The sequence below is a fragment of the Chiloscyllium plagiosum genome, chromosome 12 (genome assembly GCF_004010195.1).
Source record: "Chiloscyllium plagiosum isolate BGI_BamShark_2017 chromosome 12, ASM401019v2, whole genome shotgun sequence".
Classification (NCBI taxonomy): domain Eukaryota; kingdom Metazoa; phylum Chordata; class Chondrichthyes; order Orectolobiformes; family Hemiscylliidae; genus Chiloscyllium; species Chiloscyllium plagiosum.
The window spans coordinates 15,965,764-15,985,943 of NC_057721.1; the positions used below are offsets into that span (position 1 = coordinate 15,965,764).

The following is a 20,180-nucleotide window of genomic DNA, read 5'->3' on the forward strand; positions in this document are numbered from 1 at the left end:
GCATCATTGCATGCTTGTGTTTTATGAGAGACCACCCTTGTTAAAACTAGAAAAAAAATCTTATCAAACCCTATTTCAGTCTGGGATCTGACTTGACCAGTACTAACATCAGCTGTGATCATAACAGTTGTCCAACTGTGGGGCATCACAGTAAGTATGCAGAGTTCACTAGCTAAGATAGGTACCCTGAAGCGCCTACTGTCCCTTTACCCTCTTCGAAGATAAGTAAATTGTTACATCCTTTATGTACTGAAATCTAAGCTGAACTGAGCTATCCATGAGTACATTGTAAATGAAACTCAAGACTTCAGAGTGCAGCATCAGAATGATTATAGGATCAGCACTAAGAAATACTTGAAAATTAGGTAGCCTGTTGATGCCGCAACTCAAGAGTTTGAACGTGCTAAATAACAAAAGCAATGCTAACCAGAGTTAAGAGATCCCATGAGTAATGGATCCAGAAAGAGCTCTGCCGTCCCCATCTTTTGGATCACTGATGATCTAATCATCATTTGTGAATGATGCGAGGCAATTAAGTAGCTAGTGGGAGAAGGCGGCTGCACAGACATCCTCATGCTCAATCATTGGGAGGCCAGTATGTCAGTGCAAAAGACAATGCTGAAGCAGTTGCAATCATTTTCAGATGCAAATGCCCACGTGGATAGTCAATCTCAGCCTCCTCCTGAGCTTCTTGCCAATCTAATTTACTCCAACTCATAATCAAGAAATTGCTAAGTGCACAGAATATAGCAAAGCCTTTTGGCCCCAACAGCATCCCAGCTGTAGAACTGAAGATACATGTTTCAGAACCATTCGTCCTTAGCCAAGCCTTTCCAATACAACTACAACATTGGTATCATCAGACAAATGGAAAATTATCCAGATATGTCTTGTCCATAGAACATGGGTAAAACTGTACTCCAGCACAACCCCATCAGTCTACATTCCAACAGCAGAGAGATAGGAGGTGTGGTCAACAGTGCTTTCAAGCAGTACTGATAAAATGTCCCTATCGCATGCTCAATTGCATGTTCAGTTTAGTTTTTGTCAGGACCACTCAGTTCCTGACCTCATTATAACCTTGGTAGAACTGAATTTGGGAACCATGATTTGGAGGCGCCGGTGTCAGACTGGAGTGGGCAAGTTAAAGATCACGCAACACCAGGTTATAGTCCAACAGGTTTATTTGGAAGCACTAGCTTTTGGAGCACTGCTTCATCAGGTGAAGAACCGCCTGATGAAGAAGCAGCACTTCAAAAGCTAGTGCTTCCAAATAAACCTGTTGGACTATAACCTGGTGTTGTATGATTTTGAATTTGAAAGGTGAGAAAAGGATGACTGCCTATGGTATCAATGCAGATTTTACTTTGTATGGCTTTAAACAACTTTCAGAAAATTGAAATCCCTTTGAATCAGGAGAATTTTCCATTGCTTAGAATCATACCTAGCAGAAAGCAAGCTGGTTGTGGTTGTTGGAATTGCATCAGCTGCTTCACTGAACCTCACTACATAAAGTTAGAAGCAGGGTGTTTGCTGCTAATTTATACCAAATCCTTATTGTCCACAGAGGGTATGGGCACAGTCCTCCCACAGATAACACAAAACCACAGCCCAAAAATAGAAATCCTGTATTTACTATGAAGGTATGCACGATCCATTGGGACTTATCAAATAGGGGAAAAAATAGTCTATCTGGGCCGACCTCACAAGTACGCAAACCCATGGATTGCAAATTCACATAACAAGGAGTGAGTGTACATGTTCAGTCCATTTACACCTTCGCAGATCATGTAATAGTTCTTGCCTGTATATCAGCTAGATTGGACCAATTCAGGCTTGGGTTAATGAATGATGAGTAACATATTTGCATCTCACACATGCTAGGCAACAGCCATCTCCGGTATCTAACCATCTCCCCTCATCATTCACTGGCATTATCCAGCATCAATGTCTTGGTAGGTTATCATTATCCAGAAATTTTACTGGACTAACCTCATAGTATGACTATAAAAGCACATACGTCAGAGGTTGGGAATTCTGCAGTACCTCTACCAAAACATGTCCACCAACAACAAATCTCAACTCAGGAGTAATAGATTGCTCTCCACTTTACTGAATGAGTGCAGTTGCAAAAGTACTAATGCAGTTCACCACTATCCAGGACAAAGCTGCCACTTGACTGGCGTGCATCAATCATGTAAATATTACTCCCTCCATCTCAGACACAGACTGGCAGCAGTGTGTACCATCTACAAGATACACTGCAGCTACTTGAGAGCCATGTATCTTGAGACCAGCGTTTCACAAATCTCTAAACTAATTACTTAGAAACGCAAGAATAGTGAATGTATGGGAGCACCACCAGCCTGTAGGTTCCACCCTAAACCACATGCCATCCTGACTTGGAAATAGCTGGTCCTTCACTGTCATGCAGTCAAAAACTTAGAACTCACCAGCAGTTCTTTAGGTTTACCTGCGCCACATAGATTACAGCTTTTGTGAGCTCACCACCACCTTCTCAAGGGCAGCTTAAGAAAGGCAATATATTTTTAAAATCCTTTTCAGCCTGAAGTTGTGAGGAGGTGGCAGCAGTGTTGGGTTGAAGATAATAACTTCAATCTTCCCAGTGTTTAGCTGAAGTAAATTGCAGCTCTTGTAAAATCTTTTTTTTGGTTATTTATTTGGTAGTGACCAGTAATTAGCAGGGCTCCCTAATTTCAATTATTATTAATTGAATAATATCTCCCTCATTTTTCTAAATTAATGTATTGTTGATAAATGTTTAGTACATTGTGATTAATAGATGGAAAATTGGTTGGATTGATGGATTAATTATCAATTAGTTTTCTAAGACTTTTGTTAGTACACTGACTGGAAATGATGACAGATTGGTATTAACAACTGGCATTGCAATGTCAGCTGGTTTAAACCTAATCTTATTGTTTGGATTCTGAAGTATAATGCAGACAGCTGTATCAGTGTAAAATAACAGTGACTGATACAACACTGATTTGGAGGGAAAGGTCAATACCTCTAGTTGGAAACACTATTTAATCAAATTTCTCTAGGGTTCCCTCCCTATGAAAAGAGAGCTAATATTGATGTATTTGTTCTTTGGGTAGGATGTAGCTTGCCCTTGTGTTGGTGATGCTCATGAAATATTTATGTTGCTGGTGGCAAATCTAGCCTAAATCTGCTTCAATCTCAACAGAGTGAAAGAAAACCAACTGTCTAGGAAGTATGGGATTACAATTTCTTTTTAATGAAGCTGACATAAATCTAATCAAGTGGTCAATTATCTATTAATGTGTGGAACACTGCAACTTTATTATTCCATGCTGTCACTGGGAACATAGTAAAGCTTAATAGAAGGAGAGAAAATGATAAATTTAGGAACAAAATTTTATACTTTCAAATTTGATTAGTAATTAGTGAGGGCCTGTTTCATGATAAAACATTGATGTAGTGGAAACAACTTAACTCAATATCTTCTGGTAAAAGTCATGATTATGTCAGTTATCCCTTTACTGGAGAATGATGTATTAGCAAGTTTTAAACTTTGTAGCTCAGGTTGAGGTTCTGGATATAGGTTGCTCGCAGAGCTGGAAGGTTCATTTCAAGACAATTTGTCACCCTACTAGGTAACATCTTCAGTGGGCATCAGGCAAAGCACTGCAGATAATTCCTGTTTTTTATTTATATGTTTGGGTTTCTTTGGGTTGGTGACATAATTTCCTGTGGTGATATCTTTTCTGTGGTGAAGTCACTTCCTGTATTTTTTTTCTCTGTGGGTGGTAGATGGAGTCCAACTCTGTGTTTATTGATAGAGTTCAGGTTGAAATGTCATGCTTCTAGGAATTCTTGTGTGTCTTTGTTTGGCTTATCCTAGGATGGATATGTTGTCCCAGTCAAAGAGGTGTTTCTCCTCATCTGTATGTAAGGATACTAATGAGAGAGGATCATGTCTTTTTGTGGCTAGTTGGTGTTCATGTATCCTGATGGCTAGTTTTCTGCCTGTTTGTCCAATGTAGTGTTTGTTACAGTCCTTGCACGGTATTTTGTAAATGACATTAGTTTTGCTTGTTGTCTGTATAGGGTCTTTCAAGTTAATTAGCTGCTTTTTAGTGTGTTGGTGGGTTTGTGGGCTACCATGATTCCAAGGGATCTGAGTAGTCTGACCGTCATTTCCGAGATGTCTTTGACTTAGAGAGTGGCTAGGGTTTCTGGACATGTTTTGTCTGCTTATTTGGGTTTGTTGCTGAGAAATAGGTGGACTGTGTTCATTGGGTACCCATTCTTTTTGAATACACGGTATAGGTCATTTTCCTCTGCTCTGCAGCACAGAGGTACTATGCAGTCTGTGTTGGCTAGTTAAAATAATGTTCTGGTGCCACTTTGTTTATGGGTGTTGGGATGATTGCTTCTGTAGTTCAATATTTGGTCCGTATGTGTTGTTTTCCTATAGACGCTGGTTTGAAGTTCCCCATTGGCTGTTTGCTGTACTGTGATATCTGGGAATGGCAGTTAGTTGTTGTTTTCCTCCTCTTTAGTGAATTTTATGCCAGTGAGGGTATTATTGATAGTCTTGAAGGTTTCCTCTAATTTGTTTTGTTTAGTAATGACAAAGGTGTCATCCACATAGTGGACCCAAAGTTTGGGTTGGATGGTTGGCAGTGCTGTTTGTTCACATCTCTGCAATTACTGCCTTTGCTAAGAACCCTGATATCGGAGATCCCATGGGTATTCATTTGGTTTGTCTGTAAGTTTTGTTGTTGGTGGTGTGTGGTAAGGCATAGGTCCACTAGCTTGACAATACTGTCCTTGTTGATGGAGTTAGTGGTGTTTGGTGTATGTGTCTTTGGGTCTTATAATAGTGTAGCCAGTGTTTCCTTGGCCAAGTTAATGTTGATCGATGTAAACAGGGCTGTTACATCAAAGGAGACCATTATTTCATCCGCTTCTATCTTAATGTCTTTGGTCTTCAGGAATTCTTGGGTGGAGTGGATGAAGTAGCTTCTACTAAGTGTTTTAGTCTTTGGTGTAGCTCCTTGGCCAATCTGTAAGTTGGTGTTTCCAGGTAGTGAGACTATGGGCCTGGGGGTCTCCTGGTTTGTGAATTTTGGGTAATCAGTAGATGTGATGTGTTGGAATCATGATAACGCACAAACCCACCAACACACTAAAACAGCAGCTAATGAACTTGAAAGACCCTATACAGACAACAAGCAAAACTAATGTAATTTACAAAATACCGTGCAAAGACTATAGCAAACACTACATTGGACAAACAAGCAGAAAACTATCCACCAGGATGCGTGAACATCAACTAGCCACAAAAAGACATGACCCTCTCTCACTAGTATCCTTGCATACGGATGAGGAAGGACACCACTTCAACTGGGACAACACATCCATCCTAGGACAAGCCAAACAAAGAAACACATGAGAATTCCTAAAAGCAGGGCATCCAACCGGAACTCTATCAACAAACATACTTGATCTACCACAGGAAGTGACTTCCCCACAGGAAATTACATCACCAACCCAAAGAAACCCAAACATATAAATAGAAAGCAGGAATTATCAGCAATGCTTTGCCTGAGGCCCACTGAAGATGTTACCTAGTAGAGTGACAAAACGTCTGGAAATGAACCTTGCAGCTCAGTGAGCAAACCTACATCAAAAATGATGTATATTTGATTGCGCGTTTCTGCATTGAGTAGTGTTATGGCTGAAGAGGCTAATTCTTGACCCATAGGCCTTTGGACAAATGAGGTAGAGAATCCCAGAATGTAGTGAACATAGTTTCCTTTTTTTTGTCTGCTGCCATTCCGAACAATTGATAACAAGCTCCTCCAAGTTGAATGTTATTGCTTTCTCAGAACAATGGCCATTTTGAGAGTTGGGAAAACAGGACCTGACTGGGCAGGCTGTTTACAGCCATCCAGAGACGATGTCCAGTCCATCGTAATTGATTTTTCAGGAGCTTTCCATTCATGCTTATGGAGCTGTTTGCAAGAAGGCCACTAGTGTTTGGTCGATAGTCATAGTGTCAAAATTATACAGTGTTCCAACACACAACAAAGCCCATTGACCTATTGAGTCTGTGCTGGTGAAAAACAACCACATAATCTTAAATCTGTGGGCCCTGGTTATTGATCCCTCCACCAAGAGGAAAAGTTTCTTCCAGTCTACCCTGTCTATGCCCCTCATAATTTTATACATCACAATCATGACCCACCTCAGTCTCTTATGCTCCAAGGAAAACAACCCAAGTCTATCCAATCTACATCAATAAAAGTCTCCAACTCAGGCAGCATCCCAATAAATTCCTTTGCATTCTGTCCAGTGCAATTCCATCCCTCCTCTAACATGGATAAAGGATTTGAATCTTGTCATTGGAGTATTGTAGATATTTCCCAGTTAACTTGTTCAGACCTGTTATGAGACATGTCTGGGGTAGTTGGGATCTGAGCCTAGGCCTCCCAGCTCATGAACAGACACGCTACCGCTGTACCTCAAGAGATTCACTGACTCCAGAAGATGCAGCAGAGGTATTAGATTAGATTAGATTACATTACAGTGTGGAAACAGGTCCTTCGGCCCAACAAGTCCACACCGACCCGCCGAAGCGTAACCCACCCATACCCCTACATTTACTCCTTACCTAACACTACGGGCAATTTAGCATGGCCAATTCACGTGACCTGCATATCTTTGGACTGTGGGAGGAAACCGGAGCACCCGGAGGAAACCCACGCAGACACGGGGAGAACGTGCAAACTCCACACAGTCAGTCGCCTGAGGCGGGAATTGAACCCGGGTTTCTGGCGCTGTGAGGCAGCAGTGCTAACCACTGTGCCACCGTGCCGCCCACACGGTGGCACAGTGTTGTTGATGGAATTTATAGTGTTCTTATTTATTTCTGATGTACAGTCCAGGTCTCTCTGCAGCATAGGAGAATGATGACTGCAACTGCTGTATACACTTGAATTTTTGTTGACTTGCAAAAGTCTTTGTTGTCAAATACACCTGACAGGAAGTGCTCAATATATTCCAGTGTCTCTCCTTCGATGAACATGAGAGGAGGGATATTTGGCTGAACAGGTTGGATTGATGTGTGTTTTGTTTAGGCGGTGTTCAAGGATAGGCAGTGCTCTTTAATATGCAGTCCTGAAGAGATCAAAAGTGGCTTGCAAATTTGGTACAAAATAATTGTCACAGTACAACTTATAAATCATATGTACCTACAACTTAGGCACAGAGACCACTGAGATTAAAGAGCTTTCCATCTGGACAATGCTTCATACAAACAGTAGAGGGCAATTTATTTTTGAAATAAATGGGTAATGTCAGATGTTAAACAGTATAGAAACTATCATGAGCTTGCTTGACACCACTCCAAATTTTATTTGAAGCATCTGTTTCAGATTTCCCCATTCGACAGTTGGAGCTAAATCATGAAGCAGTTGCAGGATTATGAAGAAGATTCTTGGACATCCAAATTATTTGAGTATACCTTACAGAGTCCTGCAATTTATTGAGCCCAATGCTTCAGTCAGTTCGATAAATACAATGAAGAGTACTTGATATTCGTCTTCACATTTTACTTTGATTTGTGTGACAAGAAGGTAGATGTTAGAGGTGCGCTTCTGGAAGGTCTAAAAGTGCACCTTTTCTCTGGAAGGATTTCCACTGTCTCAGGAAGGAGGTGATTTCGATGAATGCATGCCAGAATTTTCCCTCCTCAGGAATTTAATTACGGAGCCTGATTTCTTACACTTGTTGCATTCCTGAAGTTATTGAGTCATACAGATAGACAGCAGGGAAACAGACCCTTTGGTCCAACTTGTCCATGGCTGACCAAATATCCCAAATAAATCTCGTCCTGTTTGCCAGCATTTGGCCCATATCCCTTTAAACCTTCCCATCCAGATGCCTATTAAATGTTGTAATTGTACCAGCCTTCACCACTTCCTCTGGCAGCTCATTCCATACACGCACCACCCACTGCGTGGAAATGTTGTCCCTCAAGTCCCTTTTAAATCTTTCCCCTCTCACTTTATACTTATGCCCTCTAGTTTTGGATTCCCCACCCCAGGGAAAGACCTTGTCTATCTACCCTATCCATGCCCCTCATGATTTTATAAACCTGTATAAGGTCACCCCTCAGTTTCTGATGCTTCAGGGAAAAGAGCCCCAGTCTATTCAGACTCTCCCTATAGCTCAAACCCTCCAACCCTGGCAACATCCTTGTAATTCTTTCCTGAACTCTTTCAAGTTTCATCCTTCCTATAGCAGGGACACCAGAATTGCACTCCGTATTCTAAAAGTGGCCTAATCGATGACCTGTACAGCTGCAACATGACCTCTCAACTCCTATACTCGATGTACTGACCAATAAAAAGGCAAGCATACCAAACGCTGCCTTCATTATCCTACCTACCTGCACTCCAAGGTCTCTTTGTTCAGCAACAAGCCCATTGTATAAGTCCTGCCTTGATTTGCCTTTCCGAAAAGCAGCACTTCACATTTATTTAAATTAAACTCCATCTGCCACTCTTCGGCCCATTGGCCCAGCTCATCAAGATCCCGTTGTAATCTGAGGTAACCTTCGCTGTCCACTACATCTCCAATTTTGGTGTCGCCTGCAAACTTACTAACTATACCTCCTATGTTTTATATAAATGATGAAAAGCAGTGGACCCAGCACCGATCCTTGTGGCACCATCAGTGGTCACAGGTCTCCAGTCTTAAAAGCAACCCTCCCCCACCACCCTCTGCCTTGTACCTTCGAGCAAGTTTTGTATCCAAATGGGCTAGTTCTCCCTGTATTCCATGTGATCTAATCTTGCTAACGAGTCTACCAGGGAGAAACTTGTCGAACGCCTTACTGAAGTCCGAATAAATCACATCCACTCTGCCCTCATCAATCCTCTTCGTTAGTGGTGCTGGAAGAGCACAGTAGTTCAGGCAGCATCCGAGGAGCAGTAAAATTGACTTTCAGGAATATTCCTGATGAAGGGCTTTTGCCCGAAACGTCAATTTTACTGCTCCGCGGATGCTGCCTGAACTGCTGTGCTCTTCCAGCACCACTAATCCAGAATCTGGTTTCCAGCATCTGCAGTCATTGTTTTTACCTAATCCTCTTCATTACTTACAGTCATAAAGTCATAGAGATGTACAGCATGGAAATAGACCCTTCAGTCCAACCCGTCCATGCCGATCAGATATCCCAACCCAATCTAGTCCCACCTGCCAGCACTCAGACCATATCCCTCTAAATCCCCCCTATTCATATACCCATCCAAATGCCTTTTAAATGTTGTAGTTGTACCAGCCTCCTCCACTTCCTCTGGCAGCTCAATCCATACATGTACCACCCTCTGTGTGAAAAAGTTGCCCCGTCGGTCTCTTTTATATCTTTCCTCTCTCACCCTAAACCTATGCCCTCTAGTTCTGGGCTACCCCACCCCAGGGAAAATACTTTTTCTATTTACCCTATCCATGTCCCTATAAGGTTACCCCTCAGCCTCTGACGCTTCAGGGAAAACAGCCCCAGCCTGTTCAGCCTCTTCCTGTAGCTCAAATCCTCCAACCCTGGCAACATCCTTGTAAATCTTTTCTGAACCCTTTCAAGTTTCACAATAGGAAGGAGACCAGAATTGTATGCAATATTCCAACAGTGGCCTAACCAATGTCCTGTACAGCCGCAGCATGACCTCCCAATTCCTGTACTCCATACTCTAACCAATAAAGGAAAGCATACCAAACGCCGCCTTCACTATCCTATCTACTTGCGACTCCACTTTCAAGGAGCTATGAACCTGCACTCCAATGTCTTTTTGTTCAGCAACACTCCCTTGGACCTTACTGTTAAGTGTATGAGTCCTGCTAAGATTTGCTTTCTCAAAATGCAGCACCTCGCATTTATCTGAATTAAACTCCATCTGCCACTTCTCAGCCCATGGTCCATCTGGTCCAGATCCTGTTGTAATCTGAGGTAACCTTTTTCGCTGTCCACTACACCTCCAATTTTGCTGTCATCTGCAAGCTTACTAACTATATTTCTTCAAAAAACTAATCAAGTTTGTGAGACATGATTTCCCATATACAAAGGCATGTTGACTATCCCTAATCAGTCCTTACCTTTCCAAATACATGTAAATCCTGTCCCTCAGGATTCCCTTCAACAACTTGTCCACCACTAATGTCTTAGGTTCACCGGTCTTTGCTTCCCTGGCTTCTCCTTACCAACTTTCTTAAACAGTGACACCACGTTAGCCAACCTCTGGTCTTCCGGCACCTCACCTATGTCTATCGATGATACAAATATCTCAGCAAGGCCAGCAATCACTTCCCTAGCTTCCCACAGAGTTCTAGGGTATATCTGACCGGGAGTTACTTTTCCTCCAAAATCTGGAAGGATGAGTACACGAAGTGTTGATGTGAACAAATATACATGAGCTTTCAAGGTCTCAGCTGGAATACCATTGGGATCTATGTTTTGATGTTTTTGTTCCCTTTGATCACTATTGCAGGTCTCCAACCAATGGTTGTCAACCCATGGTTTCTACCAAAGGGTACTGAGTGTAACCCAAATAGTATCATCTCCTACTGTGGACTCTCATTTAAGGCATTGTTCAAAATGTTCTTTCCAGTATTGATGGATGGCTGTGTCATCCTTAAGAAGAATGCTAAACTATAAATTGAGATCTTGTCCATTTGACTGTGGTCTATGGACGACAGTGGTGGCTTCAAAATCACAAGTAAAGTGAAAATCTGCAATCGTTCAAGTGGCTGGTCAGAATGACTCTTAATGTTGTAGCACTGAGTCTCATTTTGTTGTGAAAGTTTTTTTTTTAATCATTAATTTGCAGACTTTCCATACTGATTAAGGATTTTCTGTTGCTGCCAGACATTAATTTATACATCACGTGAAGGGGAAGCAAGGGTTGTACATTAAACTGTTAGGATTGTGAAAGACAAATCAGATTGGATTGCATTTTTATTTTGAATTTAGCAATCATGTTTTCATGGGGGCAGGATATCCCAGTAGGTTATAACATACTGGTGGACTGGCTTGTTGCCCAGATTTTCTTTACATAATTTATCATCTCTTCAAATATCAATTTTTTTATTTACTGAAATGCAAATTTAGATTAATATTCCTGGACCAATGCTTATTTTATTTTTCAAATTTGCTCATGGGTTATGCATTTATTGTCTGACCCTAAATGTCCTGAAAAAGATGTAATGTGCTGCCCCCTTGACTATTGCAGTCCATCTGGTGCGGAGATATCCACAGTGCTGTTAGCAAGGGAGTTCCAGGATTTTAAGCTGGTCACAGCAAAGGGACATCAATATATTTTCAAGTCAGGATGATGTATTCCAGCACAATCTTGATTTGTGCCTTGTAGATAATGTACAGGTTTTGGAGAGACCGAGGTGGATTACTCGCCAATGAATTCCTAGCCTCTAACCTACTCTTGTAACCAATAGGACTGGTCCAGTTCAGCTTCTGGTTAATGCTAAGCCCCAAATTGTTAATAATGGGGTATTCATCAGTCTTAATGTCATTAAATATCAAGAGGTAATAGTTATATCATCTTTTGTTGGAGATGGTTAGTTGCCACTTATCGACCCATGCCTGCCTGCTTGTGTTGCAGATCCTACTGCTAATAGAGAAGGACCACTTCAGTATCTGAAGAATCGTGAATTGTTCTGAACATTGTGCAATAATTAGCAACACACCCATTTCTGACCTGCTGATGGTGGAAATGTCATTGATGACAAAGTTAAAGATGTTTGGATCGAAGGCATTACCCTGTGGAACTCCTGCAAAGATGCTCTGGGACTAAGATGATTGATATCCAACTATCTTCCTTTTGTATTAGGTATGACTCCAGCCAGCAGAGAGTTTCCCCTCTGGTTCACATTAATTATAGTTTTTCTGTGGTTTCTTCAACTCTCACTCTGCCGAATGTGGCCTTGATGTTAAAAGCAGCCACTTTGCTCTTGCCTCTGGGGTTCAGCTCTTCTGTCCAAGTTTAGCTGTAGGAAGGTCAAGGTACCAAGTGGTTCTAATGGTACCAATCTGAGCATTCGTGAACCCATTATTCCTTAACAAGAGCTGCCTGATAGAACTGTTGACCACCCCCGCCTGTCATTTTGCCGATGATTGAGAGTTTGACCAAGAGGGCGGTAATTGACATGTTGGATTTGTCCTCCTTTTTCCTCCCAGGGCACGTATAGGCATGTGGACATGAGGTGCATGTCCTGGATGTGGAGTGATGAGATGGCACGCACTGTTGAGTTGTCCATCAGTGCAGGTGGTAATGACCCATGATCATGTGCAGCCTCGCCCTCCTTACCATGCAGCAGTAGTGATGATGGCTATGCCGTGGAGTCTCAGAGGCAGGCTGAGTGTTTGGGCTGTGCTGCTGTAAGCTGTAGCACCGCTCCTCAGTGCAGCAGAGCTCAGCCACAGTGATACTATCAACAGCAGTGAGTGAGACCAGTACGGACTCAAAGTGAGCCCAGCGCTTCTGCATCAACAAGATGGTCCTAGCACCAACTCATGCCCACTGCGGCAGAAGTGAGTTTCAGTTCCTGGTGGTGTCTGCATCCTGTTTCATGAAAGCGTTTACAGAGGTGAGTTTGAGCCCAGTAAAAGACCCGGTGGCAGCGACAGCAGCTGCATACTCGTGGCATTTGACTTTGGGCTGGTGCAGTACTTATGGCATTGGTGGCGGCTGCATTGGCGAGGGGCTCCATTGAGGATTCATAGTGACGAGGGCATTGGTGGAGGTGACTTTTGTTCTGGTGCAGCGGCGGCAGAGCAGTGAAGGGGCCTGGTGGCTGGCCAACAGGCCCATGGCGAAGGGCTGAAGAAGGACTGTAAAGTTGCGCACTCTTTCTGCCCTTCTGTTCATTGTTTTGGTTTATTTTTCTGTGTTCTAAGATGACGCTGGAGAGTAGCAACACTACAACACTTTTCATTGTATTTTATAAACAAAGTACATGTGTCAAATAATAATTGTTTTTAAATCCTGGGCAATTTTCCACATTGTCAGACCAGTGCTAATGTAGCTGCTGCAACAGGCTTGGGTAGCGATACAGCTAGTTTTGGAGCATATGTTTTCAGTACTAATGTCGGAATATTGCCAGGGCCCACAGTCTTTGCAGTATCCGGTCTTCAGCCATTTCCTGATATCATGTGGAGTGAATCAAACTGGAACCTCAGGAGCAGGCCAAGATGCATCAATGGACTGAATATGGATGCAAATACTTCAGCCTTGGCTTTCGCACCCATACGCGGGTTCCCTTCTCATTGAAGATAGGGATATTTTGTGAAGCCTCCTTATCCATTGTTTAATTGTCCATCACTATTCAGGACTGGATGCGGCTGAACTGCAGAGCTTAGATTTGATGTCTTGGTTAGCCTTGTTTATTGCATGCTGCTTCTGCTTTGTGTGTGTGTGTGTGTGTGTGTGTGTGGGGGGCACAATGTGGTCCTTTGTTGTAGCTTCTCCAGGTTTGTATCTCATTTTTTGGTATCAAAGTAAAATACTGTGAATGCTGGAAATGTGAAACCAAAACACACACTGCTGGAGAAACTATGTGGGTCTGACAGCAGCTGTGAAGAAGAACCTTTGATCTTAAAATTAACTCTGTTTCTTCTTCAGCAGGTGTTGCCTGATGTGTTGGGTGTCTTCAGCATTTTTCTGTTTTGATTTCACTTTTAGATATACCTGGTGTTGCTTTTTGCATGTCATCCTGCTCTCTTCATTAAAGTTGTGATTATTTAACATCCAGTCCTAGGCCATGGTGCAAAAGCTCAGCAAAATATGTTGAACCACATTTTTCCCCTAATTTGGAGACTTGTTCAAGGCTCTAAACCATAATGTGCCAGTATCATTTTTTTCACTACGTGATTCATTACTGCTAATTACTTTAACCTATTTTATCAGAAATGTGAACCAAATTTTAATTTTGTCTGTAAGATTCATTGAAATATTCTGAACTGTGGCTATTCACATATTTTTTCTTTACTCCTCCATGGGATGTGGGTGCTGTTGGCAAGGGCAGCATTTGTCACCCTGTTGCCCGTAAACGTAATGCTTGCTAGACCAATGTGGTGGGCACTTAAAGGTCAGCCACATGATCAGAGGTTTGGATAGACTGGGTTGTGTAAGCCATATGACCTTCCCTGAACTAAATTAACGAAAAAGGTGGGTTTTTGCAGCCATGAATAATAGCTGCATAGCTAAAATTACTGACTGGTTTTAAAATCTAGATTTAAATCCATCTTTAAATTCCAGCTGAATGCTTGTCCCAAGAACATTAGCCTGGGCCCCTGGATTACAAGGCCAGTGATATTATTGCTGTGCCTCTGTTTCTGCTGATGTGTGATCAAATGAAGAAAGATATGTGTATGTATGGATATATAGTCAAAGATGTAATTGTTTTTTGTATTGGGGTCTATTTTCAGAGAAAGATGTGAGCTGTGTTGACTTAACAGAAGAAATACCATTAATATAACTTTGCAATTTGTGTTTCCTGTCTAGAATTGTGTAAAATTATTTAGAACATGCAGCTAAAAAAGACTATCCAGCCCATCTGGTCCATAGTGGAACTCTAGTTCTAGTAGAGATACCTTGCCCAATACTTCCACTTCTGGGAATGCAATTTTCATGATTCAGCCTGCAAGTTTCAAGTGTGAACATTTGACTCGCAACCAAGTGAAGTAATAAGCATAATGTTGCTCTCTTGTGAATTTTGAATGTCAGCATTTCCACTTAACGTGCATGTTGGTTCATTGTTTTTATTTGTGTGTTCACAGAGCGACAGCAACAGTATGATGACGAACGACAGGCAATGTATGTATTGGCTGACCGTGATTTTCACAGTACATTGGGGAGAACAATTCAACCACCTGCAGAAAGACCTGGAGAAAGGAGACTGGTTGAAATGAGGAGACTGTATGGAGATGATGCTACTAAAATCCAAGGAATGGAAACTGCAATGCAACTTCTGTTTGATAGAAAGTGTGATAAGAAACAGCCAAAGTACTGGCCTGTAATTCCACTGAAACTTTGATTTTGACTATCTATCCTATAAAACTGATTTTGCTAATTAGTATTCATTTTTTAAATTGTAGCCATTTTTACTTTGTAACAGTGTTTATTATGGCTTAATAAACATAAGATTTTTTTACCGTTACAAGTTAAACATGAAGTGATGCTTTAGCATGAAAGCCTCTAACTTTGGACATTATAATAGTATTTTGGTTAAGATCTACAGCGTAACCAGCAGAGAAACCGTGCGATCTACTTGCTCACCTTACCAGGGATGCAAAGCTTAAGCTTCTCTAATCTTGGTACATTCCCAAGGTTAGACTTTCTTTTCCCAACTGCACCCTTTCCACTGTTGCAAGTGCTCTGCAGATCACTTAATTGAAAGTGGATTCTCTATGTGAAGAAGGTGCAGAACCAAATAAGGAGTGAAAGCTGGTATCCTTGTAAACTGAAAAAGGAAAGGGATATTGGGAGGTAGCGACAAAGTGCGAAAGCTTCCTCCAAAGATGGATTTGAAAATGAGAGGAACAAAAAATAAAACTGGTGAAGGATCGTAAGGCAAACATATAATCTGAAGAGAGACTGGAGAAAGAAGCAGTTACACAGGAAGGGTATAAGGAGCTAATCAGGTTGGTAGTGATGGCACAATGGCATCATTAAGAACATTCGAATGATATATACACTTTGTGGAGAATGGGGAAATAAACTCAGAAAAATGGTTGAAAAATCAAAGCTCGAGGTAATATGAAGAATTTCAAGAAAACAACATAAGAGCTAAGGGACAAAAACATGTAGTGTCATGGAGGCAGTATTTTAGTGATAATGGACGTGGGGACAATAAGTTAAATTTGAATCCTCACAGAAATGTAATTTGACTTCACTCAGTAAAATAATGTCACAAATTTTTGCGTTAGTCAGTAACATTGAGGCTGAGAGCAATGTAGTCCTTATTTATAAGTGAAGTGAAGGGCATTTGACTGTGCTTGTTGCACCTCTTCAGATGACTGAGGATGGTAATGATCTGAAATCAGATTGCTTTGTAATACACAAGCAGGAAATGCAGCTGGAGGTAAGCAATGCTAAAGGAACGTTTCCTTTAGAAAGAAAATTACTGGGAAAGAATGTTGACCTGCAAATCCTTATCATGATGCAAGTGATCTCAGATTTTAAATGTTGAAGTGGTTACTGACCAGCACTATTTTGCAAAGTTGGACGAGAGAGCCTGAGAGATGAATGAACATGCACTCCTAAGCAGATAGCTTCATTGCCATGGAGATGTTTGGGCACAATGTGTTCTGCATTGGATTGCAATACAAAGAAATCTTTGACACTGAGTACTTAAAGACTAAGATTGGCTGCAACATTTTATATTGGTATGTCAAGTTATTAAACTCTGTCGACAATGCTTAATCTCAACTCTCGCTGTGCTAAAGAATTATTCACCTGATAGCACTCCGTTTTGGTGTGCAGGAGCAATTCTGAGGAAGGCGCAATAGCCAGAAGTTTATTAATCTTTTCAAAAATAAGGCTAAAATCTTTGTCAAATTTCAGCCTGCATGTCGAGAAAGTAATGTATACTTAATTTTTACATACTAGCACCTTTTATAAATTCAGTAACTTCAGAAAGTTTTGACCGTTCACTAAAGGAGTCTGGTTACATTTACATTTCAAAGAAACAAGCAATACACAGTTTGTTGTCTGTGGGAAGATGCCTTTCAAATGTATTTAGTAATACTTTCACCAGAGATGCACTTAACTCATCAACTTCCATGGTGCAAAACTCCCTTTCTGCAGCAATTTAACTTCTGTTTAAAAACATTACAAGGGGAACATGGGATTCAAAATAATTGAATAGATACTATTTATTGTACATTTTACTTAAAATGTTTTTGTCACGAGAGTCTCAAACTGCACTATTACATGGTAGAATGTGTTAACTAAGGGATAATATGCCCTTGGTTATCTGAAGAGTAAGTTCCTAACCATGCCCACCATTGGAGAGAGGGAAAGTGAGGACTGCAGATGCTAGAGAGTCATCACTTAATTTTCAAGCAAAGAGTAGGAATACTCAAGAAGTGAGTCACCTCATGCAACTTCTGTGTATTTCTATCAGCTGTCAGTCAGCAAATGAACTATCCACCTTGCCTTTCTAATCCATGTTCTCAAAGTTTAATCTACTGTAGTGTTCTTAAAAAAAAACTATCATACAATTCCCATAAATATCTGCCAGAGATCCTGTTTCTCTTTACTTTGCAACTAGCAATGTGGCAAATAAAGAACATGGAATAATTAAATATTTGTCATTGATGTCCAAACTGGCATGAAATAAGATTTTAAGGAATAGTATTATTCCTAATTATAACTGACATAAATTGAATCGCTTTTCTACAATGGGAGATCACAAGAATCTATATATGGAAATAACTGAACAATGTTAATCCTTGGCAAACAAAATTTGACATAACTAGATGTACATTCCATCATTCTAACTCAGGTGGGTTACTTGTCAGAATTAAATGTTTTACTTGGCTGTTGTTTAACTCCACATTGAGGGGTTGTAACTTCAGTATGCGATCTGTGAAATGAAGCAACCTAAGATGAATTCATTTGGTTGATCAACTAGGATTGTATGGTGTCTCTCTCAGGAGAGAGAAGAATTTAAGATGACGACGATAATTTTGAAATACTTTGTTGAGAAAAATCTATTATTTTAGACAATAAAAGGAGAATAGAAGAAACTCTTACATCAGGACAAGGATGTAAGAAATAGACAAATAAGGAGAAACAATTTTTTTCCAGCTCCCTCAGAGCCAGCTCTAAGAATGAACAATATCACTGACCCTCCTGTTTATTTTTTTTATTATTTTTTCCCACTTTTTTTAATCCCCACACTACCGCCTAACTGTGGTAGTGCTTATTTTTTATGTGTAGGTGAGAGACACAAAGTGCACGAATCTTTATTCAATTTCCACCACCAGGAAGATAGGAAAACACCCGAGTGGCCAGTGGCAAGCAGTGCCCTTCACAAAAAAGGGCAATGCTGTGTGATCAAAAAAGGGGAGGGCAGGGACTAAATCAAAATAGAGTTGGAGGGGGAAATAATACACTCCACGAACATCTCCAGGGTGTTGGTGGACACCGCGTGCTCCTTCTCCAGGGACACCTGGGCTCTAACAACCACAGAAGAGAGGCAGGCAGCCGGCCCTAACGACCCCCTCCACGGCCCGCTACCTGAACCTGTTTATGGCCAGGCCCAGGAGCAGAACCACGAAACTACACACAGACAGTTGCACTAGGCTGGAATTGGTGCTGGGAGGCAGCAGTGCTAACCACTGAGCCACTGTGCTGCCCCAAGGAGAAGCAATTTTATTTTTTGGGGGGCAATGCAGGCTCCTGGTTTTTTTTGTTTTAAACCCCACACTACCGCCTAACTGCAGTAGTGCTTATCTTTTTTCCCCAGCACCCATGGTGTGTGTATGCAGGTGTGAGACACAAGGTGTACGAATCTTTATTCAATTTCCACCACCAGGAAGATAGGAAAACACCCGCGTGGCCAGTGACAAGCAGTGCCCTTCACATCAAAGGACGATGCTATGTGATCAAAACAGTGAAGGGGAGGGCAGGGACTAAATCAAAATAGAGTTAGAGGGGGAAATAATGCACTCCACTCCCTGCGGCACCCACCTCTCCCTGAACGACTCCAGGGTGTTGGTGGACACCGCGTGCACCTTCTCCAAGGACACCTGGGCTCTAACGTAACCGTGGAAGAGGGGCAGATAGTCGGCCCTAATGACCCCCTCCACGGCCCGCTGCCTCGACCTGTTGATGGCCAGTTTGGCCAGGCCCAGGAGCAGACCCAAGAAACTACACACAGACAGCTGCCCAAGGCTGGAACTGAAGCTGGGACCTTGGTGCTGGGAGGCAGCAGTGCTAACCATTGAGCCACTGTGCTGCCCCAAGGAGAAGCAATTTTATTTTTTTTTTGGGGGGCAGATCTGTTGAGGAGGGTCCCCAAGGGAAGTCCCAGGCAGCAGTAGTGGTGGAGGTTGTGGAGAGGGCCCAAGGCGAGTCCTAGGCAGCGGTGGTGGAGGCAGGCCTCAGGCAACAGCAGCAGTGGAGACAAGCCTCTGGCAAGTCCTAGGCAGGCCCTTGGTCGCAGCGGTGGGGGCAGGCATGTTGGGGAGGGTCCCCAAGGCAAGTCCCAGGCAGCAGCAATGGATGTGGGCCTCTAACAACAGCGACAGTGGTGGAGGTCCTGGGAGGGGCCGCAAGGCAAGTCCCAGGCAGCAGCAGTGAGGCAGGCCCGGGCAGGGTCCCAGAGACCAGCAGTGAGAGTGGGCCCCAGGTCAGCAGCAACACTCCCTTGACCTGCGTGAGGCCCAGGCTGCAGCTCCAAAAATAGGCCCCAGACTCAAAAACTCTCACCTCCTTCTGCTTCTGCCTCCTCCTCTTCTTCCTTCCTTCCTCTCTCTCGACGTGGGGTAGCTAGTCCAGGGACAGTCCCCTTCAAGGAGGAGAGTCCTTGCATGTGCACACTCACTCACTCACACTGATCCAACTCTCAAAAGGGAAAACACCCGAGTGGCCAGTGACAAGCTGTGCCCTTAACATTGCTGGTTATTTATTTATTTATATTTTCTTTTTTTGTGTGTGCAGGAGTGAGACACAGTGAAAGACACAAAGTGCACGAATCTATTCAGAAGAAGGAAAACACCTGGGTGGCCAGTGAGAAATAATACACTCCACTCCCTGAACAACTCCAGGGTGTTGGTGGACACCGCGTGCTCCTTCTCCAAGGACACCCGGGCCCTAACGTAACCGCGGAAGAGGGGCAGGCAGTTGGCCCTAACGACCCCCTCCACGGCCCGCTGCCTGGACCTGTTAATGGCCAGTTTGGCCAGGCCCAGGAGCAGACCCACGAGGAGGTCTTCAGACCTGCTCTCCCTCTTCCGTACCGGGTGCCCAAAGATCAGGGGTGTGGGAGAGAAGCAATTTTTTTTTTTTTTTTCCCCAGCACCATGGTGTGTGTGTGCAGGTGTGAGACACACTGAAAGACACAAAGTGCACAAATCTTCATTCAAATTCCACCACCAGGAAGAT

At 42.5% G+C, this 20,180-nt stretch overlaps 1 protein-coding gene across 1 annotated transcript in view; it reads left to right on the forward strand.

The window, feature by feature from the left end:
* gemin8 (gem (nuclear organelle) associated protein 8) overlaps positions 1-15,312 on the forward strand; it is a 40,694-nt gene extending 25,382 nt beyond the window's left edge. The window contains exon 3 of the mRNA XM_043700573.1: positions 14,846-15,312. Within this exon, the coding sequence (XP_043556508.1) occupies positions 14,846-15,102 (257 nt within the window). The 3' untranslated portion in view covers positions 15,103-15,312. The remainder of the gene's footprint in view (positions 1-14,845) is intronic.
* The last annotated feature ends 4,868 nt before the right edge of the window (positions 15,313-20,180 follow it).